The sequence below is a fragment of the Panthera tigris genome, chromosome X, assembly GCF_018350195.1.
Source record: "Panthera tigris isolate Pti1 chromosome X, P.tigris_Pti1_mat1.1, whole genome shotgun sequence".
NCBI classification, from domain to species: Eukaryota; Metazoa; Chordata; class Mammalia; order Carnivora; family Felidae; genus Panthera; species Panthera tigris.
The window spans coordinates 57,328,482-57,352,366 of record NC_056677.1 but is presented as its reverse complement, the minus strand read 5'-3'; the positions used below and the strand labels follow the sequence as shown (position 1 = coordinate 57,352,366).

Below are 23,885 nucleotides of genomic sequence, written 5' to 3'. Positions count from 1 at the left end.
TGGAGCCTGCTTTGGATTCTGTCTCCCTCTCTCTCTCTGCCCCTCCCCACTTGTGCTCTGTCTCTTTCTCTCTCTCTCTCTCTCAAAAATAAACGTTAAAAAATTTTAAAAAATATTTCCTTGCTCTAATGTTGAGTGTGTATATATTTACAATTGTTATATCCCCTTGATTAATTGACCCCTTTATCACTATATAGCCGCCTTCTTTGTCTATTGTGAGCAATTTTGACTAAAGTCTATTTTATCTGATATAATCACTGCCACTTTTGCTCTTTTCCTCACCATTTGCATATAATATCATTTTCAGTCCTTTCAGTTTATGTGTTTCCTTAAAGATAAGTTAGTCTCTAGTAGGTAGCATACTGTTGGAGTTTTTATAATTATTATTATTATTATTATTGTTATTATTAAAAACCCATTCAGGGGCATCTGGGTGGCTCAGTTGGTTAAGCATCCAACTTCGGCTCAGGTCATGATCACTTCATGGGTTTGAGCCCCGTGTCAGTCTCAATGCTGACAGCTCAGAGCCTGGAGCCTGCTTCAGATTTTGTGTCTCCCTCTCTCTGCCCCTCCCCCGCTCGTGCTCTGTCTCTCTCTCTCTCTCTCTCAAAAATAAATAAACATCCAAAAAAATTATTTTAAAAAAACCCATTCAGCCACTCTGTGTTTTTGATTGGAGAATTTGTTCCATTTATATTTAAAGTAGTATTGATAGGTAAGTACCTACTATTCCCATTTTGTTAATTGTTTTCTTAGTTTTTAATTCCTGTATTTCTTTCCTTCTATTGCTGTCTTTTTTTAATGCTTATTTATTTTTATAAATTTTTTAATGCTTATTTATTTTTGAGAGAGAGAGATAGAGAGAGAGACAGACAGAGCATGAGTGGGGCAGGGGCAGAGAGAGAGAGGGAGACACAGAACCTGAAACAGGCTCCAGGCTCCGAGCTGTCAGCACAGAGCCTGACGTGGGGCTCGAACTCACGAACCATGAGATATGACCTGAGTTGAAGTCAGACCCTTAACCAACTGAGCCACCCAGGCTCCCCAATGCTTATTTATTTTTGAGAGAGACAGACCGCAAGCACAGGAGGGGCAGAGAGAGAGGGAGACACAGAATCCCAAGCAGGTGCCAGACTCTAAGCTGTCAGCACAGAGCCCAAAGTGGGGCTCGAACTCATGAACTATGAGATCATGATCTGAGCTGATGTCAGACAACTAACTGAGCCACCCAGACGCCCCTCTCTTGCTGTGTTTTTAAAAATTATTCTTGTAGGGGCGCCTGGGTGGCTCAGTCGGTTAAGCGTCCGACTTCGGCTCAGGTCATGATCTTGCGGTTCGTGAGTTCGGGCCCCGCGTCGGGCTCTGTGCTGACAGCTCAGAGCCTGGAGCCTGTTTCAGATTCTGTGTCTCCCTCTCTCTCTCTGACCCTCCCCCATTCATGCTCTGTCTCTCTCTGTCTCAAAAATAAATAAACGTTAAAAAAAATTAAAAAATAAAATAAAATAAAAAATAAAATAAAAATTATTCTTGTAGTAGTATGCTATAATTCCTTTTTGTTTATCTTTTATGTATGTAGTATGAGTTTTTTCTTTGTGGTTATCATGCGGTTTACATAAAACATCTTCTAGATATAACAGTCTATTTTAAGCTGTTAACTACTTATCTTCAAATGCATAGAGAAACTCTACACTTCTGCTTCTGCTCTCCCCACATTTATGCTATTCATGTCACACTTTACATACTTTTATATTGCACACCTGTTAACAAATTTTTATAGCTATAGTTGTTTTTAATATTATTGTTTTTAACTTTTATAGTAGAGATAAAAGTGATTTACACAGTATCATAACAGAATTGGGGTGTTCTGAATTTTATATATTTTTATAACCTATTGAACGATATTTTGGATGCTTCCAAGTTTGCACAATTTGAGTGAAGTTTCTATAACCATTAACATGCAGATTTTTGTGTGGACATTAGCTTTCAGCTCATTTGGGTAAATGCTAAGAAGGACAGTTGCTGAATCATATTGTGAGAGTATGTCTAGTTTTATAAAAAACTACCAGACTATCTTCCAAAATGGCTCTACTATATTTTTTCTTACTAGAAATGAATGAGAAGTATAATTTCTCCACATACTCACCAGCATTAGCTTTTGTCAGTGTTTTAGATTTTAGCCATTTTAATAGTTGTACAGTGATATTGTTCTAATTTGCATTTCCTTGGTGAAATATAATGTTGTGCATATTTTTCTGTGCTTATTTGCCATCTGTATGTATTCATTAGTGTGGTGTCTGTTCAAGTCTTTCTCCCAATTTGTTTGTTTGTTTGTATTTTGGGAGAGCACTCACGTTCCCTCTCCCTCTCTCTCAAAATAAATAAACAAACATAAAAAATAAAAATGCAACATCACAAGCACAATCCATGAAAGAATAAAGTGTGGGTTGGACATCATTAAAATTAGAAACCTCTGATCTGTGAAAGACTGTTAAGAGAATGAAAACATAAGCCATACTGTGAGAGAAAATATTTGCAAAATATGTACCTGATAAAAAATTGGTGTCCAAAATATACAAAGAATTCAACAATAAAGCAACAAACTACTAAATTATAAATTGGGGAAAAGGGGGCATCTGGGTGGCTCAGTTGGTTGAGTGTCTGATATCGGCTCTGGTCAAGATCTCTCAGTTCATGAGTTCAAGCCCCACATTGGGCTCATTGCTGTCAGCCTGTCAACCTGTCAGCACTGAGCCCACTTAGGATCCTCTGTCCCCTCTCTCTGCCGCTCCCCTGCTTGTTCTCTCCCAAAAATAAATAAGTAAGTAAATAAATAAATAAACCAACAAATAAATAAATAAATAAATCAGGGAAAAACAAATACCATATGATTTCACTCATATGTGGAATTTAAGAAATAAAACAAATGAGTATATGGGGACAAAAGAGAAAGGCAAACCAATAAACAGACTCTTAACTATAGAGAAGAAACTAATGGTTACCATAGGAGAGGTGAGTGGTGGGTAATGGGTTAAATAGGTGATGGGGATTAGGTAGTGCACTTGTGCTGAATACTGGGTGTTGTATGGAAGTGTTGAATGTTCACACATGAAACTAATATTACACTGTCTGTTAACTAACTGGAATTTAAAGGAAAACTTTAAATAAATAAGTAAAAAATAAAGAGTCATCACCAGATCAAAGATCACTTCAATTTTCTTCTATGTTACTTTCTAAGAGTTCTGTTCATTGGGGTTTTATATTTAGGTTCATGACCCATTTTGACTTAATTTTTGGAAGGTTTATGATCTGTGTTCTGATTCTTTTTTTTTTTTTTTTTTTTAGTTTGCATGTGGATTTCCAGCTGTTCCAACACAATTGGTTGAAAGGACTATCCTCTTTCTTTTTTTTAAATTTCTGGTAACCCCCTCTACCAGTGTGGAAATTACTTAGTGTTTCAGTTCTTTTAATGGTTGTCTTAAGAGTAGAGTCCTTATTTAACTGTCCATGTTTTCAATGTCTGTACTGCACTTTTGCTAATTTACGTTATTTTTCAGTTCATTAATTTTCCCTTCTCATGTTTCTAATCTGCCATTAAGCCTATCCATTATGTTTCCACTTGGGTTATTGTATTTTTCATTTCAAGTAGTTCCTCCTTTTCAAATCATCAAGGTCATATTTTGTGTTTTATGTTTCCTACAAAGTTCTGTGATATACAAGATGTGTAACAACTAATATGGCATGGGCAGTAGTCAGTCAGAATTGATATCAGGTGGAAACAACCACTGTATTGTATCAAAATGTCCTATTGAATATCAACCTATATATATATATCAAAAATACATATATATCTTTTATTTCCTTGAACTTTAAAAACAGGTGTTTTATAGACAGTTTTTGATAATTTTGGTGTCTGCATTTTGAGAATCTGTTTCTGCTATTTGTTGTTTCTGCTGAGTCTCACTTATGGTGCCTTGCTTTTTAGTATGCTTGATTTTTTTTATGTTTACTACTCATGATTCTTGAAAAATTATTTTTGGAAACATTTTGAAGCTTAAGATGAAGTTTCCTTCCCCCAGAAAGGATTTACATTTGCTTCTTCAGATGCTTGGGACCAACATCAACCATTCATGAATCAACCATTCATCACTTGAGGTCTTTTGGCTTCCCCTATGATGTAATTTGGTGCTGTAAATGTATGAGAAAGCCTGTGTCACCCCACAGAGATTGGTTCTCCCCACCCCATTCTGCTGTGTTCCTCTCAGAACCAAAGGAACTTTCTTTGCACTCCCCTGGGGATGTGGGTAGGAGTAGTTTACTTGTGGTTTGCCCTTAGCCTAAGAGTGTGATCCCTTGGGTCTTGATGTCTTTTTCCCTGACCTGGTGAGTTTCATTAAATCTAAGCTAACATTTGTTTAGATTTATAAATGCCCCCAGAAAAAAAGTGGCTTTAATTCTCTGCTTGTTTCTCTGGAACCTCACTTTTCCTTAGGTTTTAGTGTCTTGTAAGTTGCTTTGGAATAGAAAAAAATGTTATCTAACATTTTTCATTGTTTTCAGTAGGAGGGTCAGTCTGACGTATTTAATGCACACTATTTACATAAGCAGAACTCACTGCTTCTTTAGTGTTTTAAGAGAACAGTTCTTTAAAAATTTTACTTAGAATCACATCTTTTCATGATGAGTATCCTCAGCCGTTGTGATTATGTTAATAATATTAGTAAAATATGGTAAGGTCTTCCTTATTACTTTTATAAAAGAGGTCCAATATTTCTCTTTTTCAGGCTAGAGCATCAGTGAGAGAAGCTGAACGACATGATCCTACAAATATTTTCACTCAGTTTTATATATTCAAGATTGCTGTTTTAGAGCAAAACTCTACCAGAGGTATAAATGTTATTTATGAATTATATTTGACTGTTAATACAAATAATAATAATCCTTTTATACTTTAAAGGAAAAAAATTGTTTTTAAGACAGCGGAGTTGTATATTCTATATTCTAGCTTTCCTATGTAATTAAAAATTATGTTTACAAAGCTTTGGGATAGGAGGGAGTTTATACTGTAAACCCAATTCAGTTAAGAGTTGTTTTAGACAATCAAAGTCTCCAGCTTACTTTTATTTTAATTTTTTATTAGTGTTTATTTATTTTTAAGAGAGAGAGAGAGAGAGAGAGAGAGAGAGAGAGACCAGGAGCAGGGAAGGGTCAGAGAGAGAGGGAGACAGAGAATCTGAAGTAGGCTCCAGGTTCTGAGCTGTCAGCACAGAGTCCAATGCGGGGCTTGAACCCATGAACCAGAGCTGAAGTCAGACGCTGAACAGAGCCACCCAGGTGCCCCAAAATAGATTTCCTATTAAACTTTGTCATATTCTATTAAAATAAAATAATTTTACTTCTTAAACATAACACCAGCTCAATCTTTTTACTTTTTCCCCAGTTATCTGTGACCATTTTTTATTTTTTATTTTTTATTTTATTTTTTTATTTTTTTATTTATTTTGGGGACAGAGAGAGACAGAGCATGAACGGGGGAGGGGCAGAGAGAGAGGGAGACACAGAATCGGAAACAGGCCCCAGGCTCCGAGCCATCAGCCCAGAGCCCGACGCGGGGCTCGAACTCACGGACCGCGAGATCGTGACCTGGCTGAAGTCGGACGCTTAACCGACTGCGCCACCCAGGCGCCCCTGTGACCATTTTTTAAAGCCATGTTTATTGATGATATATAGAATAAAATTTACTAGTGTATGATTCTGTGGGGTTTATATTAATAATTCTGTGAATAATTCTATTTGTTTTGACAAGTATATACAGTTAGGTAACCACCATTACAATCATGATACAGAACAATAAAATTACTCAGGCTCCTTTGTTGTCATACCTTCCTGCCACTTTTAGCCCTGGGAACAACTAATATTTTTGCCTTTTCTAGAATGTGATATAAATGGGATCATACAATATGAAGCTTCTTGTGCCTTTTTTTCACTTAGGATAATGCATTTGAAACTCATTCATACTGTTGTGTTTCCGTAGTTCTTTTTTATTGCTGAATAGTAATCTATCGTATGTATGTACCACAGTTTGTTTCTTCATTCCCCATTTGAAGTATGGATGGTTTCCATTTTGGGTGACTGTGAATAAACATGCTATAAACATCTGTTTACAGATTTTGTGTGATGACAGATTTAACTTCTGTAGGGTAAATTTCCAGGAATTGGATTTTTGGGTTGTATGATAAATATGTGTTTAACTTTATTAGAAACTGCCAACCTGTTTTCCTAAGTAGATATACAATTTTACATTCTAACCAGCTATGTATTAGTGTTCTAGTTGGTCTACATTCTCACCAGCACTTTGAATTGTCCTTTAAAAAAATTTCTACCTATTCTAATAGTTGGGTAGTGATATCTTACTGTGGTTTTAACTAGCATTTTTGTAATGTCTAATATTTGACATCCATATATCTTCTTTGGCAGAGTGTTTTTATAAATCTTTTAACCAGTTTTCTATAGGGAACTTTGTTTTCTTTTTCTTTAATTCATCTCTATATGTTTTATTCATCTTATACCATAGTAGCTCGAACATAGGAAAGAAATATATTTTGGTTACTGAGATATAGGGAACTTTGTTTTCTTATTATTGAGATTTGAAAGTTCTTTATATGTTTTAGATATAAATTATCAGGTGTGTTTTACAAATTTTTATTTTTATTTTCATATCAATGTCTTTCATGAGAAATTTGACAGTCTAATTTATCTTTTTTCTTGTTTTATGGATTGTGCTTTTGGTAATATACCTAGGAAATCTTCATCTAATCTAAGGTCACAAAAATTTTCTCCTATATTTTCTTCTAGAAATTTTATAGGTTTAAGTGTATGGTTAGTTCTATGATCAATTTCATATTAATTTTTGTATTTAATTTAAGGTATGAACCAAAGTTATTTTTTATTTTTTATTTTTTTGCACATGGCTATCTAATCATTCGGCATCATTTTTTCCAGCATTATTTATTTTAAAACTATCTTTTTTCAACTGAATTACCTTTGCACATTTATTAAAAATTCAGTTGTCGGGGTGCCTAGGTGGCTCAGTCGGTTAAGCATCCGACTCTGGATTTTGGCTCAGGTCATGATCTCATAGTTCTTGAGTTTGAGCCCCAGCCCCATGTTGGGCTCTGTGCTGGCAGCATGGAGCCTACTTGGGATTCTCTCTTTCTCACTGTCACTCTGCCCCTCCCCTGCTTTTGCTCTCTCTCTCTCTCTCTCTCTCTCTCTCAAAATAAATAAATAAAACTTTAAAGAAGAAAAGAAAAGAAAATCAATTGTAATATGTGTGTTTGGGTCTCTTTCTGGTTTCTTAATTCTGTTGCATTGATCTATTCATCTATCTTTACACCACTTTTGCACTGTCTTAATTAGTTTAGCTGTGTAATAAATTTGAAATCATGTAGTCAAAGATCATAACTTTATGTGACTTAATACTTTTAATTATGTTGAGGCTTGTTATATGACCCAGAATATTGTCTTTATTTATAAATGTTCAATGTGCACTTGAGAAAAATGTATATAAACTATAGATGTTTATAACATTCAGGTCAAGTTGATTAATAGTGTAAAGTGTACTATATCCTTGCTGATTTACTACTTGTTCTATCAATTAAGAGAAGGTACTGAAATCCTTGAATACAATTGTGGATTTGTTCATTTTTCCTTGTAGTTCTATAAGATTTTGTTCTTTGTGTTTTGATATGTTGTTATTTGATGCATAGATATTTAGGATTGAATATCTATCTAAGGAGTTAAATGAATTAACTCCTTATCATCACAGAGTAACTTTCTGTCACTGATAATATTCTTTGCTCTGAAATCCATTTTGTCTGATATTACTATAGCTACTCCAGCTTTCTTTTGATTACCTTTACCATAATATATATTATCCCATGGTTTTTCTTTTAACTAATTTTGTCTTTATGTTTAAAGTATGTTTCTTGTAGGTAGCATATAGTTGAAAGTTGCTTTCTTTAAACATTTTTTTTTAATTTTTTTTTAACGTTTATTTATTTTTGAGACAGAGAGAGACAGAGCATGAACGGGGGAGGGTCAGAGAGAGAGGGAGACACAGAATCTGAAACAGGCTCCAGGCTCTGAGCAGTCAGCACAGAGCCCGACGCGGGGCTCGAACTCACATACCGTGAGATCGTGACCTGAGCCGAAGTCGGACGCTTAACCGACTGAGCCACCCAGGTGCCCCGAAAGTTGCTTTCTTTAATTCAGCATGACTATCTGCCTTTTACTCAAGTCATATAGACTATTTTTATTTAACATGATTATTGATATGGTTAGGTTTAAATGTAGCATCTTATTTGTCTTCTGTTCGTCCTGTTCTTTTTTGCCACTTCTTTTTTCTACTTTCTTCTGGATTACCTTTTATGATTGTATTTATTTCATTTTTGGCTTATTAGCTCTCTTTGTTGTGTTATTTTAATTGTTACTTAAGTTCTGTAGTGCATATACTTAACTTACTGTATTCTACCTTTAAGATATATAATTGAATGTAATACCACCATTCGTTTTTCAGTTTTCGTTCTGTTTTATAATCCATTTTATGAGTGTACCAAAATGTATTTAGCCCATCCATCATTGATGGAGTTTAGGTTGCCCCTATATTGCACTCTTAAAAAAATTGCAGGATGAACATATTTTTATGTTTTTGTTCACTTTTGCAAATATATCCATGGGATAAATTCACAGGGGTGAATTGCTCAATTGGGCATTTTTCTGACATTCAAGTCTTCCTTGACAGTTTAGCAATTTAGATGAATTTATGAAAATTAACTAATATTTTAAAGCTGTTACTGCTCTTAAAATGAGTTCCAAAGTCACTGTGGTATAATTAACCCTAGATTGCTATTATCTTTGATAAGAATATCTCCTTTTCTTTTTTTTTTTTTAACTCTTTCCTTCTTTTTCAGCTTTGCGGGCAATTAATACATTAGAGAAGTTAATAACAGGTGTAGTACCAAAAGAGAATGCGCTACGTGTGGACAAAGATTCACCTGTCACGCTTCTCAGTTTAATTGCCCAATTTGCTCTAGAGGTAATTCTTATGTATTTATCTATAAGATTTTTTTACCTCTTTTCCTTTTTAAGATATAATTAATGGAAGTCCTTAGAGGAGTTTGCTACAAAGAAAACAAATTGGTCAGTTGGTTGTGAGAAGTAGGATCAAGGGTTTGTTTGTTTGAGATGAATGAGAATGTTTATATGCTGATGGAAATGATCCAGTAAAGAACAAAAAGTTGACATTGCGAGAGAGAAAAGGGAGAATTGTTAGAGCAATGTCCTTAAGCAGGGGGGAAGTGATGGACACAAGTGTGTACATTCAGGGATTGGCTTTAGGAAAGAACATGCATAGTTCATCTATGCTAGCAGTTGAGAAGTTGGAGTATGTGGTGTGGTCCCTGGTGTGTGAATAAATGTAGTAGTGGTAATCTGGAAGTTTTTTTCCTGGCTGCTTCAGTTTTTTCAACGAAATAGGAAACAAGATCATCACCTGAGAGTGAGAATGGGAGAGGAGGTGTTGGGGAGTTTGAGAAGTTAGGATAAGGTGTAAACTAATCATTCAGAAAAGCAAGAAAGTGAATGACAAAGGTAGTGTGGGATGCTTGCCCAGTAAGAATTAAGGCCTATTTGATGAATTTTTAAAATAAAACAAATAGTTATACAGGTTTTTATCCAGCCACTTTCAGCTGCATGGATGTAGGCACAAAAGTCAGTGGAAAGTTGAATTTAACCAGGCTTGTCGTTTTGCCAGATGAATACAATGAAGCAAAAGAGGAGTAGGATAATCAAGGAACAAGGTACTGGTTATAATAAATTCCCATGGAATTTCACCTGGCCATGGAGGAGGACATCAAGGGGATGAGAGACAATGAAAAATTAGTAGCATGAATGGATTGGAGGTTTAAGTGCAGTTGAAGGATTGCTAGAGTGAATATAAAGGAGTGAATTAGAAAGGTAGGAGATAGTGGTCAGAAAGTAGAATACAGGAAGCAGAGCAGGGTGCAGGACTAGGGTGAGGAAAGGAGGCACTTAAGGAAGCACTCACTTTGTGAGTCATGCAAGTGCAGAGTTAGTTCTTGCGTGATCCTGAGAGCGAGTGCTTCCTTAAATTTTGCACCTTAGGTGCCCCACTTGCATCAGTTACCTAGCTCACCTTAGTCCCAGCCCTGACTATGAGTGTGGAAGGTTTGCAACCATTAGTATTGACAGGGTCCAACATAGAGATCAATGGAACAGAATAGAAAACCCAGGAATAAACCCACAATTATATGGTCAATTAATCTTCAACAAAGGAGGAAAGAGTATGCAATGGGAAAAAGACAGTCTCATCAACAAACAGTGTTGGGAAAACTGGACAGATACATGCAAAAGAATGAAACTGGATCACTTTTTTACACCATACACAAAAATAAACTCGAAATGAATTAAAGACCTAAATGTGAGATCTGAAACCATAAAAATGCTGGAAGAGACCACAGGCAGTAATTTCTCTGACATCAGCCATAGGAACATTTTTCTAGATATGTCTCCTGAGGCAAGGGAAATAAAAGCAAAAATAAACTATTGGGACGCCATCAAAATAAAAAGCTTCTCCACAGTGAAGGAAACAATCAACAAACCTACAAGGCCACCTGTGGAATGGAAGAAGATATTTGCAAATGACATATCCGACAAAGGGTTAGTATCCAAAATATATAAAGAACTGATACAACTCAATACCCTAAAAACAAACAATCCATGGTTAGAAGACATGAACAGATATTTCTCCAAAGAAGACATCCAGATGGCCAACAGACACATGAAAAGACCCTCAACAATAACGATAGGGTCCCATTGATGACTATGCTAGTGAACAGCTAAGGTAAGTGACAGAGTAGAGTTCAAGGAAATAAGAGACAAGGATATTAGGAGGATCATCTATCTATATATTGAAAGTGCCAAAAACTAAGACAGGAGAAGTTTTTTGAGAAAATAACTGTGCAATAGATAGGTCATCAAGAAATAAAAAGAAATGGCCTGAGAGCTGATAGATCAGCACAATGAGGAGTGGTGGGTGATATAGTCTGATGACAGGAAATTCAAAGCTGGGGAGTTTAGGGAGGAAGAAGGGAGAATAATTTTAAAACAGCAATGAAGAACAAAAATGACACCTATTACATCTCCAGGTCCATGGATAGAAGGGAGATCTGAGAAAAACCACCACTACTTGAGAGGGCTTTTTGGAAGCAGTATCCTTGGTGGGACCTAGATTTCCATCATAGAAAGAATGTGGAGGGAACTTTAGGGAAGATGTTGCTCCTAGAGAAGATTTTGATGAAAATGAACTGAACTTCAGAGACCGTAGTAGAAAGATTGGGGGAGGTGGGGAGAAATTGGAAAAGAGGAAAAAAGAAAGGATTTATAGAGCTTTATCATGATTGGAGTGCTGGAAATGAGAGTCCGGGGTTCTTTTGGTTACTGCTAATAAACTGGGATAAAGAGCACAATAAGATTAGTCTGAGTGGATTCAAGGCAGTGTTGGCAAGGCAGTGAGTATTTATGGATAAGGAGGAGTGGGTTTCTGGGGCCAACATGACCTGTTCTGTTTTTGTCAATGAGTTATTTCTTCATTCTACCATCTTGCATTAGTTCTTTCGATAATAAAAAATGAACAAATTCAGAATTTTTTCTTGTCATTAATGGACAGGAATATAGATAACATTTTCTAAGTATCACTTTGAGAGATAATTTAACATATTATATTTGTCCTGTTTAGAATGGACAACAAATTGTGGCAGGAAAAGCTTTGGAATATTTAGCTCAATATTCAGAAGACCCACAACAAGTCCTTTCGGCTTTAAAGTAAGTAATTCACATCCTATAGATGTGGAAGGATTTCTTGTAAATCTTATTCTTAATCTATAAGCTTTGTCGAAAAGGTGCTGATATGATCAGGTCTACTATACCAACTGTTGTTTTAAATTTTTTTCCAAGCTTTATTGAGATATAATCAACAAATAATATTGTGTAAGTTTAAGGTGTATAACCTGATACTGCGAAGTGGTTTGCACAACAGAATTAGTTAACATATTCATTACCTCAAGAAATTACAGTTTCTTTGGGTTTGGTGAGAACATTTAAGATTTCGTCTCTTCCCAACTTTCAAATATGTAATAAATACATAATACAGTCTTCTTAATAACCATAGTCACCATGCTCTACATTATAGCCCCAGAACTTGTGCATCGTAGAATTTGAAGTTTGTACCCTTCCTCCACACCCACCTTCTAGCAAACATCATTCTATTCTCCTTCTATGGGTTTGGCTGTTTTTTAAAGATTCAACATGTAAGTGAGATAATACAGTATTTGTCTTTCTTTTCACTTAACACAATGCCCTCAAACTTGATCCACGTTGTCACAAAAGGCAGGATTTCCTTTTTCTATATGGCTGAATAATATTCCTGTGTGTGTGTGTGTGTTGTATGTCTGTGTGTGTGTGTGTGTGTGTGTGTGTGTGTGTGTGTGTGTAAATATCACATTTTCTTTATCCATTCATCTATCAATGGACATAGGTTATTTCCATGTCTTGGCTGTTGTATATAATGCTGCAGTGTACATGAGGGTTCAGGTAGCTCTTCAAGATAGTGATTTTCTTTCCTTCAGATCTATACCCAAAAGTGGGATTGCTGGATCATAGGGTAGTTCTGTTTTTAATTTTTGAGGAACTTCCATGCTATTTTCCAGTGGCTGTACCAAGTTATATTTCCACCAACAGTGTTCATAGTTTCCCTTTTTTCCACATCCTCACCAACACTTACCTCTACATTTTGATACTAACAGGTGTGAGGTGATATCTCAGTGTGGTCTTGATTTGCATTTCCCTGATGATTAGTGATGTTCAGCATCTTTTCATGTATTTGTTGACCATGCATGTCTTCTTTGGAAAAATGTCTATTCTGGCTATTCGGGGTCTTTTGTGGTTCCATACAAATTTTAGGATTGCTTGTTCTAGCTTCGAGAAGAATGCTGGTGCAATTTTGATTGGGATTGCATTGAATGTGTAGATAGCTTTGGGTAGTTTTGAAATTTTAACAATATTTATTCTTCCATTCCATGAGCACGGAATGTTTTTCCATTTCTTTATGTCTTCTTCAATTTCCTTCATAAGCTTTCTATAGTTTTCAGTATACAGATCTTTTGCATCTTTGGTTAGGTTTATTCCTAGGTATTTTATGCTTCTTGGTGCAATTGTGACTGGGATCATTTTCTTTAATTGTCTTTCTGTTGCTTCATTATTGGTGTATAAGAATGCAACTGATTTCTGTACATTGGTTTTGTATCCTGCGACTTTGCTGAATTCATGTATCAGTTCTAGCAGACTTTTGGTGGAGTCTATCGGGTTTTCCATGTATAATATGTCATCTGCAAAAAGTGAAAGCTTGACTTCATCTTTGCCAATTATGATGCCTTTGATTTCCTTTTGTTGTCTGATTGCTCATGCTAGGACTTCCAACACTATGTGAAACAACAGCAGTGAGAGTGGACATCCCTGTCTTGTTCCTGATCTCAGGGGGAAAGCTCTCAGTTTTTCCCCATTGAGGATGATATTAGCTGTGGGCTTTTCATAAATGGATTTTGTGATGTTTAAGTATGTTCCTTCTATCCCGACTTTCTCGAGGGTTTTTATTAAGAAAGGATGCTGAATTTTGTCAAATGCTTGTTCTGCATCGATTGACAGGATCATATGGTTCTTATCTTTTCTTTTATTAATGTGGTGTATCACATTGATTGATTTGTGAATGTTGAACCAGCCCTGCATCCAGGAATGAATCCCACTTGATCATGGTGAATAATTCTTTTTATATGCTGTTGAATTCGATTTGCTAGTATCTTATTGAGAATTTTTGCCTCCATATTCATCAGGGATATTGGCCTGTAGTTCTCTTTTTTTACTGGGTCTCTGTCTGGTTTAGGAAGCAAAGTAATGATGCTCAACGTTGCTCCTCACCAGGGAAATACAAATCAAAACCACTCTCAGATACTACCTCACGCCAGTCAGAGTGGCTAAAATGAACAAATCAGGAGACTATAGATGCTGGCAAGGATGTGGAGAAACGGGAATCCTCTTGCACTGTTGGTGGAAATACGAACTGGTGCAGCTGCTCTGGAAAACAGTGTGGAGATTCCTCAAAAAATTAAAAATAGATCTACCCTATGACCCAGCAATAGCACTGCTAGGAATTTACCCAAGGGATACAGGAGTGCTGATGCATAGGGGCACTTGTATCCCAATGTTTATAGCAGCACTCTCAACAATAGCCAAATTATGGAGAGAGCCTAAATGTCCATCAACTGATAAATGGATAAAGAAGTTGTGGTTTATATATACAATGGAATACTACTTGGCAAGGAGAAAGAATGAAATATGGCCTTTTGTAACAACGTGGATGGAACTGGAGAGTGTTATGCTAAGTGAAATAAGTCATACAGAGAAAGACAGATACCATATGTTTTCACTCTTATGTGGATCCTGAGAAACTTAACAGAAGACCATGGAGGAGGGGAAGGAAACAAAAAGGTTAGAGAGGGAGGGAGCCAAAACATAAGAGACTCTTAAAAACTGAGAACAAACTGAGGGTTGATGGGGAGTGGGAAGGAGGGGAGAGGGTGGGTGATGGGTATTGAACAGGGCACCTGTTGGGATGAGCACTGGGTGTTGTATGGAAACCAATTTGACAATAAACTTCATATTTAAAAAAAAAGAAAGGAAAAATGTCTATTCAACTCCTTTGCCCATTTTTTAATCACATTTTTTGCTTTTTTTTTCCTATTGAGTTGTATATGTTCCTTATTTGTTTTGTATATGAACCCCTTATCAGATACATGGTTTGTAAATATTTTCTCCTATTCCATAGATTGCCTTTTCATTTTGTTTCCTTTGCTGTACAGAAGCTTTGTAGTTTGATGTAGCCTCAATTGTTTATTTTTGCTTTTGTTGCTTGTGCTTTGGGTGTCATATCCAAAAAATCATTGTCAAGGAGCTTTTCCCCTATGTTTTCTTTTAGGAGTTTTACTGTTTTCAGGTCTTCTGTGTTTAATCCATTTCAAGTTAATTTTTGTGAGTAGTGAAAGATAGTGGTCCAATTTCATTTTTTTGCATGTGAATATCCAGTTTTACCAGCAACATTTATTGAAAAACTCTCTTTCCCCCACTGAATATTTTTGGCTCTCTTATTATTTCTGGGCTGTCTATCTTTTGGTCTGTGTTACTATTTTTTGTGCTGTTACCATGCTGTTTTGATTACTAATGTACTGTTGCTTTGTAGTATAGTTTGAAATCAGGGAGCATGATGTCTTTAGCTTTATTCTTCTTTCTCAAGGTTGCTTTGGCTATTCAGGGTATTTTGTGTTTCCATATGAATTTTAAGATTGTTTTTCTATTTCTGTGGGAAATGTCCTTGGAAATTTGATAGGGATGCTTAAAGTTAAAAAATGATACCAGTTGAATTTGATTTCTCCCCTCTCTCTTTCTGTGAAGAAAAATGGTTTACCAAAAGGTTTATCAAAAGATAGATGTACACCTCAGATAAATATATAAAATCATTCAGGATTAGATGGTATTTTTAAAAAGATTTTTAGGGTTTGAAACTTTATAAACTACCTTATTTTGTCAGTTCATCATGATGCTGTCATATTCCCTTGAAAGAACAGTCATCCTAGTTTACGTGGAACCCAAAGGCCAGTTCCAGTTTCCTTAAAAAAATAGTAAGATTTCTACATTGTACCTGATGTTCTAGCAGGTGATTTGGATATAAACTGGGGAACTATTTAAGAATTCGTCATAAGCATCACTTCTGTTTTAAATTATTTTCTTAAATTACTCTTCCAAAATTATAAAATTTATGTTTTCATTACAATCATTAAAACAATACAAAGATCTATAAGTAAAATAAACTTAGTCTCCTCCTTACCCTCTCTTTTCTCACTTCTGCCTCCTAGGATAATCAAGATTAATAACTTGGTAAATATTCTTTCACATGTTTTTTCTAAGCATCATTTTTTTGTATTACTTTATCATACAGGTGTTTGTTTCGTCTGGCTCTTCCAAAAGTTTCCCAGATGTCAGAATCTGAAAGCAGGTACATTATTTCAGTAGAAGTGGTGTATTTGCCATTAGAAAAGTTGTAGTAACTTTCAGTATAAACCTTATGTTGAGAGATGTATAGTCTTGTGGGTAAGATTAATATAGGCTCTGGGGCAGTCTTCCTGGGTTCATAGCCCATCTCTGCAACTCATTAGATGTGTAACCTGGGCTTTTGTTTCCCCATCTGTAAAATAAGAATATAATAGTATCTACTTTCTGGGGTTGCTGTTATGACTCAATGAATAAATATGTGAAAACACTTCAAAGAAGAGTGCCAAGGGGCTCCTGGGTGGCTTAGTCTGTTGAATGTCCAACTCACGATTTCAGCTCGGGTCATGATCTCACAATTGTGAGATCAAGCCCCATGTCAGGCCCTGCACTGGGCATGGAGCCTACTTGGGATTCTCCCTCTCCCTCTCTCCCTCCCCTTTCTCTCTCAAAAAAAAAAAAAAAAAGAGTGCCAAGCACTTACTAAGCTCTCAGTAATATTAGCTATGATTTTACTATGACATTGCATCTGTTTTCCCCCTCTTTTTTAAAAATTCACCCATTTAATTTTTTTAATGTTTATTTTTGAGAGAGAGAGAAAGAGAATGCGAGCAGGGGAGGGGTAGAGAGAGAGGGAGACACAGAATCTTAAGCAGGCGCCAGGCTCTGAGCTGTCAGCACAGAGCCTGATGCAGGGCTCGAACTCATGGACTGTGAGATCATGACTGGAGCCGAAGTCAGACGCTTAAGTAACTGAGCCACCCTGACACCCCAGTTTCCCCCTTTCTTAACATGACGCATATATAGTCATATCTCTTACTTTCCCACAGAAATGTATAACCTGGTTGGCTTGTTGATTGTGAATCTGTATTAGCTCAGCTAGGAGTATTCAAATACATTTCTGCTCACAGCTTCTGTGGCATAAGACATCAGGAACTTAACAATTGGTGGAAGAATTGGGTCACCAATTTTTCATTCACAAAATACACTACCTCCTAATGATTTGAAAGAAAACTCCATCAAGGTCTTGCTTAGGGATAACTTTTAGAGAAGTAACTATTCATCTCTATATTCTCTGCTTAGATAAAAACTCTGTAACAATGTATCTATACTTTGCTTTTCCTATATATATAATTTGTACTTGGGATCAATACATTTTTTCAGCTGAATTCTTTAGGAAATGTCTGACTGATATGACTGATGACATTATTTTTTATAATATAAATTTGGCCTCTTCTTTATAGGTTGTATGAGTACATTAAGAGGGAACCCAATCGAACTAAAAATACAAAAAGATAGAGACAATTGGAAATTTTAATAATGACCACATATTTGATGATATTAAGAAATTAATCATTAGACATAAGATGAAGTGTGGTTATGTCTTTTAAAGGAATTTCTATCTCTTAGAGATACATCCTAAAATATTTATTAATGAAATGATGTGATGTCTGGAATTGGCTTAAAAATAGTAGGGGAGGGAAAGGAGTGGGTGGAGGTATCATTGAAATAAGATTGATGATGAGTTTACTAATTATTGAAACTGAGTAATGGGTACATGGTGATTCATTTATCTGTTAACATAGAAACATCTTGGGAATTTTCCACAGTAGAAAATTTAAAAACAAAATGGTACGATGATAGCATTGTATGGTGACTAATGGCAGCTACACTTGTAGTGAGCAATGCATGATGTATAAACTTGTCCAGTTACTGTGTTGTACACCTGAAAATAGAGTAACATTATGTGTCAATTATACTTCAATTTAAAAAAAACTTTACAAAATCATCTTAAAATTTTTTTTAAATAAAAGAGGAAACTCAGAGACTAAACATAGCTAATAGATTATAACAGCTATTTGAGGGCTAGGACTATTTGTATTTATCTTTGTATCTCTGAAACCTAGGACAGTATGTGACACATAATATTCCCTCAGTTTATTGAAATGGCTGAATATCAGTTCTTCACAAGAAGATCTTTAGCACTGGTCTTACAAAGCACTTCATATTCCATGTAATTGTATCATATAGTCAAACCCCATTCATTAAAGACAATTTGGAAATGGGGAAAGGAAAGGAATCCTGTTTAAATTCATAATAACTTAAATTACAGAATTGTTTAAATATATACCTATATTGTTTTCAAGTAAATACAGTAATAAAGAACATCTGCTAGCAGTGTTTTCAGATAGCAGTCAGGACCTTATTTAACAAATAGATTAATTTGTTGGTTGTTTTTTTTTTTTAAGCCCGATTCAATGGAAGAGTCAAAGAATTGAGTTCCAGTTTTAGCTATTTCACTAACTCTGGTTCACATTAGACAACAACAATTTATTTAACTTCTCTAAGCTTTATTTTCTTCATCTGTTAAATAAAAAAAGCCAGGGGCACCTGGGTGACTCAGTTGGTTAAGCGTCAGACTTCAGCTCAGATCATGATCTCACGGTTCTTGAATTTGAGCTCCGCATTCGGCTCTATGCTGACAGCTCAAAGCCTGGAGCTTGCTTCAGATTCTGTGTCTCCCTCTGTCTGCAACCCCCACCCCCACCCTCTGCTCACACTCTGTCTCTGTCTCTCTCTCTCAAAAAATAAATAAACATTAAAAATTTTTTTGAATGAATGAATAAATAAATAAAGCTAGACTGGGTAATTTCTAAAGTTCCTTTTTCTTCTAAAAATTCCATGGTTTTCATTTAGCAGAATCTACCTAAGTAGTATAACAATTCACATGTTAAAAATTTTCTACACAACTTGTCTCTTAAATAGACTATATACATCCCTTTCCAGGTCCTCATTCTTATTTATACTATTTATTTGCATTAATGAACCCTAACTAGATTATTTTATATAGTGACTGAATTAAATAAGTGAAGAAGTCAACTTTAGAGCAGCTGAAATTCAAATTAATAAAATTTACTTTAAGAAGTTACTTTATAAAAACCAGACTTCTAATATTTATCCCTGAGAAAGCTGCTACTTTTATTATAATACTAGAGCTCTTCATGATGAGGCTAGTCTTATAGTATGCTCTACCCTATCTCCTGTTAACTTCCTTAGTTGAGTTGGCCAGTACTTCCATATTCATTCCTTTGTTTAATAAAATGGCATGTTTTCCTCTGTTAAAATGTATATACCCCTTAAAGAAGTTTGACAAAGGGTCAAGAACCTGTGTAGTAGTCTTGAAATTGTCATTAATTGCATGACTTTGGACAAATAATCCCCCATTTCCAGATCTATTTCCTCATCTGTGAAATAAAGGATCTGGACTGGATAAGTGGTTTTTAAAATCTATTCCTCAGAACTCTGGAAATTCTGTGGCACTGCCTCATGGACTTCCAGGAAGATGAGGCTCTAGGCCTCTACCCACCACTGGTTCAACCAGAGCAACTAAACTTGTATCTTTTCTCATATAGTAGATTTTCATAAAACTTTATTTGAAATAAGGGTTCCACCTCTTGCACTGTTGGTGGGAATGCAATGGTGCAGCCACTCTGGAAAGCAGTGTGGAGGTTCTTCAAAAAATTAAAAATAGACCTACCCTATGACCCAGCAATAGCACTGCTAGGAATTTACCCAAGGGATACAGGAGTACTGATGCATAGGGGCACTTGTACCCCAATGTTTATAGCAGCACTCTCAACAATAGCCAAATTATGGAAAGAGCCTAAATGTCCATCAACTGACGAATGGATAAAGAAATTGTGGTACACAATGGAGTACTATGTGGCAATGAGAAAGAATGAAATATGGCCCTTTGTAGCAACGTGGATGGAACTGGAGAGTGTGATGCTCAGTGAAATAAGCCATACAGGGAAAGACAGATACCATATGTTTTCACTCTTATGTGGATCCTGAGAAACTTAACAGGAACCCATGGGGAGGGGAGGGAAAAAAAAAAGAGAGAGAGGTTAGAGTGGGAGAGAGCCAAAGCATAAGAGACTGTTAAAAACTGAGAACAAACTGAGGGTTGATGGGGGGTGGGAGGGAGGGGAGGGTGGGTGATGGGTATTAAAGAGGGCATCTTTTGGGATGAGCACTGGGTGTTGTATGGAAACCAATTTGACAATAAATTTCATATATTTAAAAAAAATGAAGTAAGGGTTCCAATTCCCCCTCTTCAAAAAAAAAAAACAAAAACTTTAACATCACAAAGATCACTATCTGCTCCAAAATTCTGTGACTCTGTCATAAAACCTTACCAGCCATTGAAATGCTTTGCTGAGAGTGGGGGTAGAGGGGAAGAGAGAAAAAAACTGTGAGGGCACTGGGGAATGAGAAACAGTATCGTATAGTGAGGAAAAATGGTGTTGAAATGATAGGTTGGAGCCTTGAACAATAAACTTCACAATTTTATGTTGTCTTTGTGCAGCTCTCTTGGGGTCTCTTTTTGGTACTTTTTGTTTTATAAGTAAAGCCTTGGAACAGTCAGAAAACACTCTTTATTTTTTAGGAAGAAAGAAATGGATCGACTTTTGGCTTGCTTGAATAAAGGTAAATATCTTGTTTATTTTCAGTTCTTCATCTTGCCTCTGTCTTCTATTAAATTCTCCAAGTACATGGAGCACACGGACTCAGACTTCATGTTTGAGTTAAACGTCATGCTTTTATTAATGTTTGCCATAGCAGTCTACTTTGGTTTCTTCATTCACAAGCAGAGAAGAGTTTGTCATCACTAACATTCATCTCCAAATGTGATTTCAGCTCTCTTTTTATTCCAACTCGTTTTAAAGACCTTTATGTCCTTCCTTCCTCCCTCCGTCCCTTCCTTGCTTCCTTCTTTCCATCCTTCCTTCCGCTTAATTTTCACGCCCTCTGAATCAAAACTTGATTATTTACTCTGTTATTTTGAAACTTGTTTAACTACCCGAGTCCATGTCATCTCCCTTATCTATTAATAATTCTTCCCTCTGCACTTCAAGCTAACGTCCTAGCCACCACAGCAAATTCTTTTTTCCAACTCTATGCTTTCTTACCCGCTGTCTCTTTTGTCTAACCGGTCTTCCTATTTCCGCTACTCATGTACCGATTTCCTTTTGTCCAAACACATTCCCAAGTCCCTATCTTAGAAACTCTATTCCATTTATTGCAGCTGTTCAATTTTATAACTCAAATATCTGTCAACAAGGTGTCAAATGTAGCAAAGTGGTTTAAAAGCTTTTAAACTTTGCTTGTTGGTATTCTTTTCTATCAGAAGGGGGTGTGGGTATGTAATGAATGCCTTCTGATGATGACAGCATGTTTTGGTTCTTTACCATGCTTGCTCTGGGAGCTCAGTAAGTATTAATGCCAACCTATTGATACTCTTCCAGTTCTCTATCTCCATTTCAGTCTTTTTAATGATTGTTCCTACTCTTGGTTTCTTTACATGTAAATACTATCTTTCTGCCTCAGGTGTTGAGTGATTACTCTAATTAAAATTTTAAACCTCTCCAAAGATGTGTTTGTTCCCGAAAATTTGAGTTAACGGCTTCTCAGAGCTTTGGTAATGCTGTCATTTTAATTACTTTTGGTATGGGCTTGTACACACACAGACCAAAACAACGTTCTACTTTCAAATTCATGTTTGAATTTTTAAGGCAGTATTAACAATTTTGCTAAAGATTAAAGTAAAAGACTTCAAATATAAAATCTTTCTGTTCATTGCAGCAGTCCTGAAAATTGCTCATTCTTTTCATGACGAGAACTCGACTGAAGACTCAACGGTTAATGAAGCTCAGTGGTTTCGAAAAATAGGTAAAAGGAAATTCCGTGGCTATGTATAGAATCAGAAATATATGGATTCAAATTCTGGCTCTTTTATTTGTAGCTATGGGTACAAGGATAAATTAATCTCAATTTCATTATTTATAAAAGGGGAACAATTAAACATACTTTATAAGGCTACTAAGGATTTTAAGTAAAACTGTGTATGTACCTGGGACATAGTAGGTACTTAATAAATGTTAGTTTTCTTTTTCTCTAGAAATGGGTCTAAGAATAAAATGATGAATTATAACTGCAAATTCCCAAGGGTGTGCTCCTAAATTTGGTCTAGAATGCCTAACTTATCTCTAAGTTTGATTTATCAGAATAAACTACATTCAGAGCGCCTGGCTGGCTCAGTCAGTACACCATACGACTCTTGATCTCAAGGTCATGAATTCCAGCCGTATGTTGGGCATAGAGATTACTTAAAATAAATAAACAAGTAATAAACTACATGCAACAAAATGGATGAATCTCACAAACTAATGTTGAACAGAAGTCAGACATGGATTCTATTTATATGTAGCAAAAAAAGCAGGCAAAACTAATTGATGATATTAGAGCTCAAGATGGTGGTTACCCTTAAAAAGGGTTGGACTTGAAAAGGGGTAATTGGGTTGCTTCTGAGTTTTTGCTAATAATCAAGATCTGTCTTGATCTGGATTGGTTACATGGATATATTCACTTTGAAAATTAATCAAGATGTCCAATTATATGTTGTGTAATTTACTTTTTGTAGGTTTAATTTCAGTAAAACCATTTTAAAAATTGTGGAGGCAATTCCTTCTCAGCCTTTTGGCTAAAATCAAGTACAGAAATTGTGGAGGCGGTAACTACAGTGATAAGTAATCAAGAGCAATTAACCAGCAATGTCACAAAGTAGACTCATTCTACATGAATCTTTTTCTACTTTACAGGATTTACTGGGGCTCTAATCTAGGAGAAAATGGAATAAACACATTGGTCTGGCTTCTAAAAAACCTATGGAAATAATGGAAAATAACAGATATTTAAACTACATAAAGGATCAATGACTTAGATCTTTTGGACGTTTGAAAAGTTATTTTCCAATACTTCTTTTACTGACTTTTCATTTTCATTTTCATTTTCCAATGTGAAGATTATACTAAATGTTGCCTAATGGGGTCTTCCAGTGCTCTATGAAAGATATGAATCTTTCCAGCAATTTTCTTCATCCTTTGATTCTAGTGTATTGTGTTCTTTGCTGATTTTTTTTTCTTTTCAAGTTTTTAAATTCCAGTAGTTAATATATAGTGTAATATTAGTTTCAGTTGTAGAATTTAGTGATTCATTACGTACATACAACACCCAGTGCTCATCACAAGTGCCCTCCATAATACCCATCACCTATTTAACTCATCCCCCACCCACCTCCCTCCGATAACCCTGAGTTTGTTCTCTATAGTCAAGAATCTGTTTCATGGTTTGCCTCTCTTTTTTATTTCCCTCTGTTCAGTATTTTGTATCCTTTGGGTAAATACCTGCTAGTGCAATTGCTGGATTGTAGTGTAGCTCTATTTTTAACTTTTTGAGGAACCTCCATACTTTTTTCCAGAATGGCTGCACCAGTTTGCATTCTGACCAGCAGTGTAAGAAAGTTCCCCCTTCTCCACATCCTTGCCAATATCTGTTGTTTTCCTGTGTTGTTAATTTTAGGCAATCTGACTGGTGTGAGGTGGTATCTCACTGTACTTTTGATTTGTATTTCCCTGATGATGAGTGATATTGAGCATCTTTTCATTTGTCTGTTGGCCATCTGGATGTCTTCTTTGGAAAAATGTCTATTCATGTCTTCTGCCCATTTTTTAATTGGGTTATTTGTTTTTGGTGTGTTAAGTTGTATAAGTTGTTTATATATTTTGGATACTAACCTTTTATCAGATGTGTCATTTGCAAATACCTTCTCTCATTTCATAGGTTGCCTTTTAGTTTTGTTGATTGTTTTC

The 23,885-nt window shown here is 35.7% G+C and overlaps 1 protein-coding gene across 4 annotated transcripts in view; it reads left to right on the top strand.

Moving 5' to 3' along the window:
* Nucleotides 1–23,885, top strand: part of TEX11 (testis expressed 11) — a 238,893-nt gene that overhangs the window by 150,848 nt on the left and 64,160 nt on the right. For 3 of the 4 annotated variants that reach the window (XM_042974295.1, XM_042974293.1, XM_042974294.1), the window contains exons 17-23: nt 3,343–3,417; nt 4,782–4,884; nt 8,970–9,094; nt 11,816–11,901; nt 16,124–16,180; nt 20,624–20,664; nt 21,820–21,906. In XM_042974295.1, coding sequence (XP_042830229.1) covers nt 3,343–3,417; nt 4,782–4,884; nt 8,970–9,094; nt 11,816–11,901; nt 16,124–16,180; nt 20,624–20,664; nt 21,820–21,906 — 574 coding nt within the window. The remainder of the gene's footprint in view (nt 1–3,342; nt 3,418–4,781; nt 4,885–8,969; nt 9,095–11,815; nt 11,902–16,123; nt 16,181–20,623; nt 20,665–21,819; nt 21,907–23,885) is intronic. The other variant, XM_007097574.3, reaches the window with a different exon arrangement.